The sequence below is a fragment of the Anopheles merus genome, chromosome 3L (genome assembly GCF_017562075.2).
Source record: "Anopheles merus strain MAF chromosome 3L, AmerM5.1, whole genome shotgun sequence".
Lineage (NCBI taxonomy): Eukaryota > Metazoa > Arthropoda > Insecta > Diptera > Culicidae > Anopheles > Anopheles merus.
Window position 1 is genome coordinate 20,445,174 of NC_054085.1, and position 14,228 is coordinate 20,459,401.

At 45.1% G+C, this 14,228-nt stretch overlaps 1 protein-coding gene across 1 annotated transcript in view; it reads right to left on the bottom strand.

Moving 5' to 3' along the window:
• Nucleotides 1-3,603: 3,603 nt before the first annotated feature.
• The window catches only part of LOC121598955 (beta-arrestin-1-like), a 56,045-nt gene continuing 45,420 nt past the window's right edge, over nt 3,604-14,228 (bottom strand). Inside the window, 6 exon segments of the mRNA XM_041926338.1 lie at nt 3,604-3,748; nt 7,595-7,752; nt 7,860-7,894; nt 7,897-8,082; nt 8,085-8,217; nt 14,060-14,202. Of these exon segments, the coding sequence (XP_041782272.1) occupies nt 3,604-3,748; nt 7,595-7,752; nt 7,860-7,894; nt 7,897-8,082; nt 8,085-8,217; nt 14,060-14,202 (800 nt within the window).

Here is a 14,228-nt window from a genome sequence, read left to right on the forward strand (position 1 = left end):
TTTCCATCGATTTCCTGCCACGACCTGCCGACCTGCCGACCTGCCCGGGGCGATGATACACCACCACCTTCCACAGCGAGACAATTGTGTGAGTGTGTGGTAGTGTGGGGTGGTAGTTTAGGCGAACTAGGGAAACTGGTAAGGTTAAATTGGTTAAAAGCAAACGCCTAGCCACAGCGCCAGACGCCGCAATGGGCGGAAACGAAAGCTAATCACTAGTGGCACGCACAACCACACCACCATTCCCACCCATGTTTCCAATCCCTTTCCATGAACTCCGAGCGATACCATCGCGATTGAGCCAGAAAGGCCCAACACACACACACACACACATTGTACTTGAGATTTGCGTTTTCACAGGTCACAACAACGTGTTTCGGAAATGTTGGAAACTTCATTCCGAAGCGAGAGCGTCGGCACTCGACAGAAGTTCGTTTTTGCTCCCAGCTGCGTAGAGCTGCTGCTTTTCCTGCTTGTGCTCTGTGTAGTGGAGCGGCTACAACGGCGAAAAGCTAATTCGAATTAGCAAAACTACGAGAGGCACACGTGTCGGTGGTAGGCTTGGAGTTGGCCATCGCTTTGCAACAAAATCACTTCCCTTCTCGAGCCCCGAAACCGACACGCACGATAGGGCTGATGTTATCCTGCAGGCGTATCATCATCGGCAACCAATGCCACGGAATCCGATTACGACAGGGGGCGGGGGGGGGGACGATCTCTACCTCTTTATTCCATTTTTGTTCGAATACAAACATATCGGTGCTAGCAATGCTAGGCAAAACACTCCAATGTCACAATGTACCATGGCCAAATTCGTCGGTATGGGTTTGGAGCCGGTTGGCATCGCTTACATACTGCACAAACACGCAAAGTCTGCTCATTTCTGCTGATGCTACACTAAAAACAGTAGAACGTTACGAGTGGGGTCTGGAAGAAGAGCTCGGGCATTATCATTTCGTCAGTGGTTGGCGCAATCGTAGGCAAATGGTTGAAAAGTTAACCCATCATAAGGCGCATCGTTGGCAGTGTCTTGGGCGGGTGTTTCTTGGGTTGGAAGTATCATCGTTTCGGCCGCGTTGTTGAAGAGTTTCAGGGGCGTCATTACCTGAGTTGCCCACCTTGTTGACACACGCTCGCATGTTGGTTGGTAATTAGAAGCAGTTCTTAGGTAGACAACGTAGCAAAACTAAAACACCAGTGGAAGACGTACACACCCCGCACTTTTCACGTCGGTTTCGCTAGTTTTGAAATCCGGGATGAGAAATGTCGCTTAAGGTGCCTGTTCACGGTAGAAGCTGGTTTTCGCCGTTTCAGTGAAATATTGTATCCATTTGCATCGATTCTGTTCTCATTCGTTGCAAGCTACAGGAAGAAATCTAACTCCGTCAAATCCTACTAAAATCCTATCGTAAATGGAATAATAGCTAAATTTCACATAGTTTACTCAGCAATATTGAAATAACGTCAACAGAAGGTTGCCTTTTGACACAGATGAGTTGTTGTTTTGTTTAGCCGAACGACAAGTTAATAGTACAATTCTATGGGATGACATCTGCTCTTTTCAGCTGCCGGAGGTAGCTTAATTTCATGCTAAATTTTAATTTGTTTTCCATTTGATCATTTAGAATGCAGGGTTTTCCAAACTACTGTCCAATGTGCACATCATTACAGGGGTTCCGAGTCAATTGCCAGTGTCTACAACATGTTTCATTGCTTGCAAGATGTTTTTCAACAGCTGTAAATATTGCATTAGCATAGCAATAATGTTTCAGTTCTTTCACATGATTTTCAACACGTCTCAAGCTGCATTGAGTTCGACACTTATTTTTGGCGTGTTGAAAATCATGTGTAAGAATTGAATTTTTTTGCTGATGCCAATGCACATTCGAAAGTGACTTGAAAACCCTGTATTCACCGCCTCCGATATGTTTTCAACAGCTGTCGAATGGTGTATTTTCATTAAGATAAACTTTCAGTTCTTAACACACGATGTTCAACACACCACAAAGTCAAACACAACTGTCAAACTCAATCTTAAGCTTGAGACGTGTTGAAAATCATGTGGGCGAACTGAAACATTATTGAGATGCAAATACAACGCATATGACAGCTGTTGTAAAATATCTCGGAAGCGGTAAATATTGGGGTTTTAAAGTCACAATCGAATGTGCACATCATTATTCACCGCCTCCGAGATGTTTTCAACAGCTGTCGAATGGTGTATTTGCATTAAAATAAAATTTCAGTTCTTAACACACGATTTTCAACACACCACAACGTCAAACACAACTGTCAAACTCAATCTTAAGCTTGAGACGTGTTGAAATCATGTGGAAGAACTGAAACATTATTGAGATGCAATAGAACACATATGACAGCTGTTGTAAAACATCTCGGAAGCGGTAAATATTGGGTTTTAAAGTCACAATCGAATGTGCACATCATTATTCACCGCCTCCGAGATGTTTCAACAGCTGTCGAATGGTGTATTTGCATTAAAATAAAATTTCAGTTCTTAACACACGATTTTCAACACACCACAACGTCAAACACAACTGTCAAACTCAATCTTAAGCTTGAGACGTGTTGAAAATCATGTGGAAGAACTGAAACATTATTGAGATGCAAATAGAACACATATGACAGCTGTTGTAAAACATCTCGGAAGCGGTAATATTGGGGTTTTAAAGTCACAATCGAATGTGCACATCATTATTCACCGCCTCCAAGATGTTTTTCAACTGTTGTTTGAGAGATTTCATTGGTAGCAGAATAAAATGTTGATTCTTACACGTGATTTTCAACACACCACAGAGAACTGTCAAACTCAATCTTAAGCTTGAGACGTGTTGAAAATCATGTAGAAGAACTGAAACATTATTGCGATGCTGTCAATGTTGAAAAACATCTCGCAAATAAATAAAAAATGTTGTAGACATTGGAAATTGACTCGGAAACCCCTGTAACGTTCAGACAATTGAAACTTTTCGCATGAAGGTCTGTTTGCTGTCATATTTCCGTTTGATTACCATCACCATGATCTAGTTTTAAAGCTACTGTAATGAATGAAGTGCTAGTGCGGAAAAGTTACTATTTTCTAAATATAAAAATACTGATTAATCATGTAAACCTAATTGTCCGACCAGATTTGTGCAACAAGCAAGTATGCAATTTGTCCCAAAATTCACAATCCACCAAAAACCACAACCTTCAATATGAAAATCAACGAAAATAACCATTATTGACCCATGATGCTGGATTACATACAGGTAAGTGAGTTGCAAATTGGTTTGGTGTTAGAGGATGAACACAGGAACTAATTAATGGCAGGAGGAATTATCAACCGACGCCCCGATCCCTGCGTGTGTGTGAGAACGAATCTATATGCTGGGGGAAGGGGTTACGACCGATAAAGGTGGAAGCAAGTCGCCATTATGGTTTAAATACATGACACACACACACGCAATCGTTCACACCGTGGGAATGGGCGTTAACTTAACAAAGTGTCATCTTTTCCTGACCACCAACGCCCCATTCGGCACCATTTTACAATAGATGTGTGTGTTTGTGTTTGTGTGCATAAAGATGGCGGGCCCATTTCGCTTACATCGTGCTGGACGCTAGATTCGTATCCTCGTGCTTCAGCTGGCCGTCCAGGGCGAGCCCTCGTTTGTGTTTGTTGTGCTTAAGCAGCGGTTTAATGGTGAACACTTTGGATAGGGTAAAGCCGGGCCCGACGGAGTACTCTCTGCAGTTGCAAGCGAAGGTGAAAGGTGGAGATTAGATGAATGTAAGGGGCTGTGTGCCTGCATGACCTGAGGAAACCTTGTGTGCGTATTATTATGCCACGAGAACCGTTGGAAAGAGCGGGGTGAAAGGTGTGAAATGGGGTGGCAATAAATTGAACGAAAGATACGATTTCTGCTTGGGACGATACTGCCGTAAAAAGCACACGCAGCACCGTTTCAAAAAAAGCGCGCGGACACTAAAACGTTAAAAAGATAGAGAAGCACTTCGTTCTTTAACAATTCCCATAATCGATGACCTCCACACATAGCGATCGCGACCTTTCCATTTGCCTTCAAAGGGATTCCTGCATAACGAGCGAACGGACCTTTTCTTTCTTGTTTGGAGTTTATCTATACATAATTGCTGAAGCAGTACAATACGCTGGCCTACAATACGGCCCAAGAAACCTTTTCCACCCGTCCAGGCAACCGTTTGACTGTGTGTGGTGCGCCTCTGTCTCTCTCTCTCTTTCTTGCTGACCTCCAAATGCGGAATGGAAACGATTTTCGATAAAAGTTTTCCGTTGACCCCGACACATTGTGCCGGCAGGCAGGGCAGCGGTAGAGGCAGCCTATAACGTCGTATCGGTCGCTTTCACCGTGCGCACACCTTTTATCGGTGCGCCACTGCCGCCAGCGGTGAAAAATGCTCACAAACTAACAGAAATTCCCGGCCAAGCCGCACCAATGACCCCAGCAGTACAATGGCTGCCTCTACAGCCTTGTGGAGCGACACATACACACACAAAGGTCAGCGCAGGTGCTGCCCGACTACTGTTGCTATCGATTTTCCGGATGCTTCTCACCACCATGGCGCGCTGCTGATTCAGGTTCAGGTCAAGCGCAATATGCTGCTGTGCACACACGGGCGGCGGTGGCTTCCCCACACAGAAGGAAAGGTTTAATTGAAAAATTTAATTGAGAATTGTTTTCCGGTGCCAGGCAAAAATGGCGTGCCCCAAGGTCCAGGAGAGCTTGATGGACGGCGACGGGAGAATGACCTCTCACCCGAGAGAGCATGGCGACAAAACTTGAGGTAGCTTTTATAGTATCACTTCTAGGGAGTCCGTTTGCTTAGCTAGTTCAACCGATCGTTTTACAGCTCAACTCGAAAGAACTACTAATATTGAATATTACCATACACATAAAGCCCATTTAACGCTTTCGTGAAAAAAACGGCAAATATTGTTTCCACATGCTGCATCAATAAGCTACCCCTTTTTTGCCATTAGCGATAGTGAGTGTACGCGCAGTCACTTCTAGCCACGATTCTTCCCGGAAGGAAACTCCATCAACAGTTGACCCCGAAATTGTCCCCCAAATGTCAATGTCAAACATTCTAGAGCAATCCCTCCTCAACTAATTCTTTGTAATGGTAAAAAGTGAATGAAAATTGAAAAAAAGACACTTGAAGTAGAAAAAACGACCCCCCCCCCCAATTCAATCCAAATGGAGCAAAAATCCCTTTTTGTAACTCCACGCTGTGTGAGAGGAGGCGCGTTTGAAGAAGTCAAAAAGCATCATAAAAGCTAATTAATTCCTCTTGCTTTCATCATTATTTGATGTCGCGTGCGCGCGTTCGTGGTCGATGTTCGTGCTATAACGCTATCCGCTATTACCACCACCACCACCACCACCACCACTAAATGTCTTGCGTTTCCTGACAAGTGAGCTTCTTTTCTGACTTATGTGACTCCCCTTCTTAGGTATGTGCTTTTGTGTAAATCGACCACGCTTGAAGCATTTATTTTTTTGTTCTCTCTCTCTCTCTCTTTCGTTTTACAAAAAATGTGCAATCTCGGTCGCAGTGTGCCGTGCACCAACTGGACGTAACGAGACAAAAAAATAAAACCAAATGTACCAACCGTTTCCAGAAACATCCATGCGCTTATTATACGCGCGTGCTGGGTAGAGGAAGTGTAGCACATAAATCCCGAGAGGCTGGTTTGTGCATGGTTTCGGGGCAAAAAAAAAAAAAGGTGCAGCACAACGTAAACGCATCGTTAGCCCCAAGTAGCTCAACACGATTGCATGTGAGCGTGTGTGCGTGTGTGAGTCTGGTGTCATACGTCAACCCAGGGAAGCATATAAATTCTACCACAGCAGGGCGAAACGTCACAGATTTTGCAACGTTAAGTCACTTTGGACAACAGCTGCCTCCAGCCCACGGCGGCCACCATTAGGTCTTTTGCCGTCTTTCAAGAGCAACCATAATCCGTTCCACACGCAGTTAACTCCGTTTCCGCTGGTAACCGGGCTAAGCTGTGCCTTGCTTTTTTGTGGATGGATGCATTGCCACCTTTATAGCTGTATACTGTTGCGTGCTTTTTATGCTTTTTAGAAGCACACTCAACACTTGCACACTGGTTTTCTTTTTCTTTTTCCACGCGCCGAGGGGAAGCACTCCTTCAAAAACACACACAAACAAGGTTTGGTGGTTTGAGTATGTGTGACAGGGTAGAGTTTCCGCACACGTATGTATGTATGTGTGTGTGTGTACGAGAGAGTTCAGTAGCATTCAATCCTTCAATTAAACCTGAGTGCTCTTCTACGTTCTAGGGATGTTTAAGTAACGTCATAACGGGTGGAGGTTATGTTTCGCCATTCGCTTTTCAACGAGGAGAACATTTGCCCCTAACCTTAGCCAAACATATACACACATATACTGGCATGATTACTGCTCGGTTTTCGTTTTGCCAGGGGAGGTCACAACTAGTGATGGGAAAAATTGACAAAAACCCAGAGTCGAAACGGATCCGATTCTGGAAGGAGAATCATCCAGATCCGCTCGAAGTCGTCCGGAGTCATCCGGAGTCGTCTGGAGTTATCCGAAGTCATTCGAGGTCGTCTGGAGTCATCTCGAGTAATCCGGAGGCGTCCGAAGTCGGAATCGTTTGGAGTCAGAGTTGTCCGAAGTCGCCCAGAGTCGTCCGAGGTCGTCCGGAGTCATCTGGAGTCGTCCAGAGCCAACCGAAGTCGTCTGGAGTCGTCCTAGGTCGTCTGGAGTCACCCAGAGCCAACTCCGGACGACTCCAGACAACTCCGGACAACTCCGAATAGCTCCAAACAACTCCGGATAAATCCAGACAATTCCGGACAACTTCCGACAAATCCCGACAGCTCCGGGAAACTCCATGAATCTCCGGGAAACTCTGGGAAACTCCGGACAACTCCGGACAACTCTGGACGACTCCGGAAGACTCCGTACAACTCCGGACAACTCCGGTCGACTCCAGATGACTCCGGACGACTCCAGACGATTCCGGACAACTCCGAAAAGCTCCGGACAATTCTGGACGGCACCGGACAACTCCCGATAACTCCTGACAACTCCCTACAACTCCGGCCAACTCCGGAAAACTACGCACAACTACGGACAGCTCTGGACAACTCCAGACGACTCCGAACAACTCCGGACGACTCCGGACGACCCCAGACGACCCCGGACAACTCAGGACAACTTCGGAAAACTTGGGACAACTCTGGACGACTCCGAACAACTCCGAACGACTCCGACTACAGGCGAAACTAGGCGAAACAGAGAGCACACCACTAGTCACAACGTGACAAAACCTACAAACCACGAGCACGATTAAGCTGTGTACAAGCCGCCTTCAACGAGCAGTAGCCGTAGTTACTTCATGCTTTCGGAAATGTGAACTCAGGGACATATCCCCCCGCGCACATTGCATTTCTGATGTTTTTCCGCTGTATTTTCGCCCCATAGTTTCCGCATACTAGTTCAGGGGAGACGGATGGTTCACACGGTCCGGGTCGGGCTGCCCGCTCGGCTACGCTATACTTACTCGGATTCTACCTCCGCTACCGTGCACTTGTACTGTGCCGTCGAGAAGAGACAGATGTCCGCAAACTGTCGGACCGACACTTTGATTTTCTTAACTGTTTTACTTGAATTATTCGCTATATGTACATTCACCGACAAGCTTTCGCCGTGGTGGTAAAGCTGGAAGGTTGAAAAAGAAAAGAGTAATGGGGGAAAAAAAGGAAATTAGTAGAGTTTAATGATGCCTACTGTCTCGCCACACGCAAAACCGAAAACACACGCCTTACCTCCTTGTCCAGACTCGCCTCGAGGTGAATTTTTTTGGTTTCAGTATGTACTCTTTGCTAACCTCGATCGACGGCTGCTCGCCCAGCTTCGAGGGTGCGTACATGATTTTCCTTATCGCTAACCGGACCGAGTTCCGTTTGTGCGGTTTGTCCTCCTGCGACTCGCCGACGAAGGCCTTGAGCTCGTAGTCCACGCCGCACGGTTTCCCGGTATCGCCCGGGCCGGCTGCAGCGACACCGAGGCCGGACAGTGGGGCGGCACCTCGAAGTAGAACGGGTACGCGTTCGCGCCCAGCTTCCGGATCAGCCGCTCCTGGAGCCGGGTGAGCGGCCGGTCCGTTTCCAGCGGTGGATAAATCTGCGGTGGATAAAAAAAACAAAGCACAAGAGAAAGAAGAGAGAAACAATAGTATCAGTATAGAGTGAGTTTGATAAAGACAGGAGGGAGCAAAAAGTCCACGTGTAATGCCTGCGCTGATGGCATGATGGTTTGAAGCAGCAAACCCGAAGACGAAAGAGAAATAATTTATTTTCAATTACGGTCGCTAACGTACAAAGCATGTCGGCATGTCTGTGCCTGTCGGCCTGTGTCGGTCTAGCAGCAGCAGCAGCAGCACCCCGGGCTTAAACACAGCGATCAAGCCTGTTAGTGGAGGAGAATGCGGTGCGCAAAAGGAAACAAAACGCGTTCTCGCGGCACAATGAGGTGCACTTAATTTAACCTTTTCTTTGTTCGCCGGCTAACTACAATAGCAGTAGCAGCTCGCTCTGTTTAGCTTTCTTTCGATCTGCGCTGGATTACACTATTTGTTTACGCAGCCATTTAATACGTCCTCGCCCACGCGCGGTGCTGGTAGTGTACACGGGAGAAGGTTATGGAAAAGCGGTCAAATTAATTTGAAATTTCCACCGAAAACCAACGCACACAAGCAACACGTTTTCGGTGGGAGCCACTCTCCCCTCTCTCACACACTTGCAACAGTTATTTGACTCGCAAGTAACAATTGCTTCGCGAATTGGTAAATCCTTTCAAGCAAATGAAATCGCATTTTCACCCCCTGGGCTGGGCAAAACACACCCAAATGGAGAGAGTTAATGTTCAGTTGGTAAAATATCAAACTGATGCTAATGCTTAACAAAGCGTGAGCGCAGAGCTTTATGGCGGAACGTTTGTCGTAAAACCGGGAAAACGCCAATCAAATGAACTTCCTTCCTAGACGCCGCCAAATGGGCGAACCTATTCAAGTAATTGGAACGATTTTCTTACAATTTTCCTTACCCGGCCACGCAGCACAGCAACGGAGTGTTTAACGAGGAGAAGAAGTAAATGAAATGACGCTGAAATAGGATCATAAGCCTCCGTTCCCTTCTTGCCTGCTTCCTTCCCTAAAACACATCATTATTGGTCATTTCGTTGTGCATAACAGCGCGCCCGGCACACAATGTGTCCCTGGAAAATCGAAACAATTGCCTCGTGCCAGTACACCAAGGGAAGATAGCTATAACTTAATCAGTTTATACTCTGCTTCTTCACCTTTCCACCATTGCTCCATCACGAATGCACAGAGAGAAAAAAGCCCGCTTTGGATCGCTTGGCACCCGCGCGCAAATGAATGCAAGCTTTAATTTACCTTATATTCGCAGAATAATTATCATCAGGGCTCGTTTGGTTTGGTGCGTTTTATTCTGGTGCGAGTGCGCACCTTCTGTGGTGGCAAATTACATTACAATCAAACAATGCCCTAACGAATTGCGTAATTAAACCTGCAGAAGGATCGCGGTGATAGGGGCTACCTTTTTTTTTATTCTTTTTGTGTTCCTCCTCTTCTGCCATAATCTATTTGCGCGCCAGGGTAATTGAATATTCACCCCGGGACTCCCAGGGAGGCGTAAATGGGCGGAAGAATATGGGGATCGTTCGTTTGCTACATTTTTGTTTGCACTTTGCTGCCCTGAAATTGGCACAGATTGGTACACTGCGGGGCGATGTTTGGTGCGTTGCTGGAATAGAGAATAAATAGTTACACGCGCGCGTTCGGATACAATGTTTCCGGGGGCGTATTATTAATATTAATGAGAACTATAAAAGTAATTCTCACGCAATAGGCGAGTGTGCGAGACAATAGGAGTCTGGTGTCCATAATTAACGTCAATAGCCCTAAGGTGTCTAATGAATTCTGTCACCTTTTTTCGCGGAATTATGGCTGTTTGTTTAAAGGGCACCATATTTTAGGTTCATTACACTTCACTGCATAGTTAAGTGTGATGGCGATTATTGATCTGTTGAAATTATCTTATTCTGAAGCGAATAGTACAGCCTAGAATTAGTTTTAAACTCGAACAGCTTGGTTAAGGATAAATAGTTCCGGATAAATCCAGACGACTCCGGACGACTCCAGACGACTTCGAACGACTCCGGATAACTACAGATGACTCCGTATGACTCCAGAGGATTTCGAACAACCCCGAAAAACTCCATATGACTCCAGCCGGCTTCAAACGACTCCGGATAACTCCAGATGACTCCAGATGACTCCGGATAACTCCAGATGACTTCAGATGACTGTAGATGATTCCAGATGACACCAGATGACTCCAGATGACTCCAGATGACTCCAGATGACTCCAGATGACACCAGATGACTCCAGATGACTCCAGATGACTCCAGATGACTCCAGATGACTCCAGATGACTCCAGATGACTCCGGACGACGTCGAGCAGTTCTGTGTGTTTCCGAACGGCTCCGGATAATGCAGAGCGGACCAACCTTCGGGATTCAGCTCTGAAAATTTCGAAGTCGGATCGGAGTCGAACTCGGATTTTTGTCAACTTTACCCAACACTAGCTACGTACTTCTCCGAAAGGACACGTGACCAGTTATCTCAGCAGGTTTAACCGCATTGGACTAAATATTAGGTACACTACTTAATTAATATGTACTTCAGTTCCTATGTTCTCCGAAGAGTGGTATTATGAAAAATCCGAGAACTCTGTCTAATTTTAGATTAAAAGTAAGAAAAGATTAACCTCTGTCACAACCCTCTTTCCTTGAATGTTGTTGAAACAATTTAGTGACTACTCGTCACTTAAATATAATCTCGAATGCTGATGATTTTTGTTGTTGTTATCTTCATCCATTACACTCACCACATCCATTTTAATCTACGACGCTTTTCGCTTAATTTACTTATTTACTTATGTTCCACAAAAAATCGCACAAAATGTCTAGGAAGGAAGTTTAGGATGATATTTCCATAGAAATTACAGTTCGAAAAAATGCATGCTCATTGAAAATGCACATGCACAAATACAAACAAACATGGTGTCAATAAAAGGTGGATTGAATTCCTCTCGTAAATCTAGAATGCTCTTGCAGCTCTAAATCGTAGAGCCTCTATGAACATTATGAGATGAATCCTTGTATGGAGAAAACAAATCCCTAATCTTGGGTATGTCTCACGTGTCATCTTCCATCAACAAACATGATCCAGTTTTTTTTTTCAGATTTAGGTCATGCCAACCTGAACAGCCTTCGAGCATTTGCTTTTAACTCGATATTACGTTTCGGGCGTTTACTGGCACATTGCAATGGAGATACATTGGAGATTTCTTTGCACACGCTCGAGGAAAACGATCCAAACAATATCGATACATCATTTGATCTGGCTCTGGTTCAATTACTGTGCCTCCCTCCTTTCCTATACAGAGTATGCGCTCAGATTTCGTTTTAGTAGGATTAGTTCAATTTTATAGCAATATCCGTACCGGATAACATTCGATTAATCTCACGAGTGTACGGAATCTAATTTCGATACGGAGCTGTCCAGTAATTCTAAGATTCGCAAAAGAGAGCAGCAACAGATTCAGAGGCCGTTGAGGAGTGGAAAGCAATTATATTGCTGTTTGAACTTACAATACATCCTGGAAGAAGATTTTTGCTTCATGTGAGATTGAATTAAAAAATAAAATTGAAACTTTTTACAGTAAAATTACGCATTTACGCGCATCAAATGTCCAGTAAAATTATGATTTTTTTAATATTATTTTTCTTTTAAAGTCGATTTTAAAAATCGTTAGCAAAATATTGCAAACAAACCTACCAGAAGCTATCAAACAAAAAATTGCAAATTGCACAAAAATCTAACACACACACACACACACACACAGAAACGTTGTTCAAAAACAAAAAAAAGAAGCTAAACATCCTCCAGCTTACATCGTTAAAGTGACGGAACAAATCCGTCATGAATGATGAAGTCGTTCGCTGAAACCCTCCGACCGCACCGAATATATCAAACGGACCAAATATTCGCGCAAGCACGATAGATTGAGTACGTGCTTTGCTACAAATGTTTGCGCGATGTTTTTTTTTTTCTTTTTTTTTTTTTGCTGCTTCCTTACTACAATACAACAAACGAAAAACAGTCAATCATCGACATTTGTACATACATACACGCTACCGGGACGTTTTTTTTTGTTTGTATTTCTTTTTTCTCTCCACAGAAAATGGTACAATTTAACAGATTTAGTAGCACACGAGGCATGATGTGTCTGGACATGGGTGTATCTATCCGCGTGACGAAATGTACACACACACACACACACACACACACACACACACACACACACACACACACACACACACATGCACATTCCACCGCAAGTGCTTTGTGTTAAAAGTGTTTGCATTTGTCTTTGGTCTTCATGGTGGTGCGCGCAAAACGGTCGAAAAACCTAACGGTTTTGTGGTTCTTCAACAACAACAGCCCATCCATTAAGAATACAGCGTAAGATTTGTTGCCGGCGTGGTACGCACTGTAGACCGGCTGTGTTGAACACCAAGCACATCTGAAAGGGACGCCATTGAAAGCGGCACACTTGCACACTAATGCTTCTTGCGCCGGTTCCATTTTGCTGGAAGTGATCATAAATTTTGATTACTTTCATGTGTATCATCACCTTTCCCGTCCGCCGTTGCTACATTATGCCACTAAAAAGGACAAGTGCTGCTTTGAGCACCGTCCTACTGGGCAAAGCATATAGTTTAACAGCAACTTTAGCACCAGCTACTGCAGACAGCACTACTTTACCTGGTTGGAAATTTTCTGCCGTGTGTGTGTGTATTTCTCCATTAGCAAATCATTTGGTAAACACACAACCACCGATAACAAAACAAAAAACTACAGCAAATTAATCCAGGGCGCCACCAAAACTTTACAGTTTGTGGCAAAACAGGTGGTGGCCGGTGTGTGATGGGCGTGTGCTAAAAGTAAGTGGTATTATTCTTCCATCATCGGGACGGGCGAGTGAAAGGAGCGCTCTGCACGCGCGACGGTGCTGCATCGTAAATCAAAATTACATCATTTGCGTTGATGTGTACACAACGGCAACAGCGAGCGAACGTGTTGCGTTCCTTTTTCGGTCCAAAGCAACCCGGCATTACTTTCGTACGTACCCCAAAAAAAAAACTCCCGCCGTGTTGTTTCCATCCGCCACCCCGCCGATGGAGGCGCCTGGTGCCGCAGTGACACGAGCGAATGAGGAAGATTTATTTCATGGATTTTCAACTTGTTCTCGTTGACGGGTGCTCCTGTTGTGCTGCAGCAGTGTGTGTGTCTGTGTTGCTAGTTCTCGGTGGAATTAAAGATACACATGTTTACTTTTTTGTAAGTGCAAAACAGCAGTAACAGCCACAGCCCACCCCCTGCACTGCAATGGCCCCGACGAAGTAGAGCGAGCGTGTACGTAACATTCGCCTTCGCCAAATGGAATGACTTTTACAATTTTCAAAAAGTGCCATGTCAGTGCTTTGAACGGGGTTTTTTTTCTATGAGACATGAATGGACCATTTTAATAAAAAATAATGTTACAAATTTCATTCCATCTGTAGCAACACTCAAACAAAAATTCCCTTTCCTCTAAATATTGCACGTACAGTTGTGACCTACTGATATACATTCAATTTACCGTACACACGTACGGTTAGAACGCTCTGCTGTCCCGTGCTAAGCACGCACACCGTCGCTCGTAGTGTGCCTTCGTAGAATTGGAGCAACCAACCAACCCGAGGTCGTTTGCCTTTCGATTATTCAGGAGATTAAACGCGCAGCAGCAGCAGCAGCAGCATCATATCAGCGCAGCGCGTTACACGTTTGCAGACAGCGTCCCCGTCTCCGCTCCTTTAACGCAAATACTAACCTGTTCGGATGCCAGATAAAGGTCCTTTCGGAAGGTTAGTCCCAGCACGTCCAGATCCTCGCGCCCGTACCGGAAGGCGGCCAGTACGTGTCCGAAAACTTTCCGCTCCTTCACATAGTCGGGATCTATCAGCACGACACCATCTGGCACAGAGCAGTTCGTGGCGGTG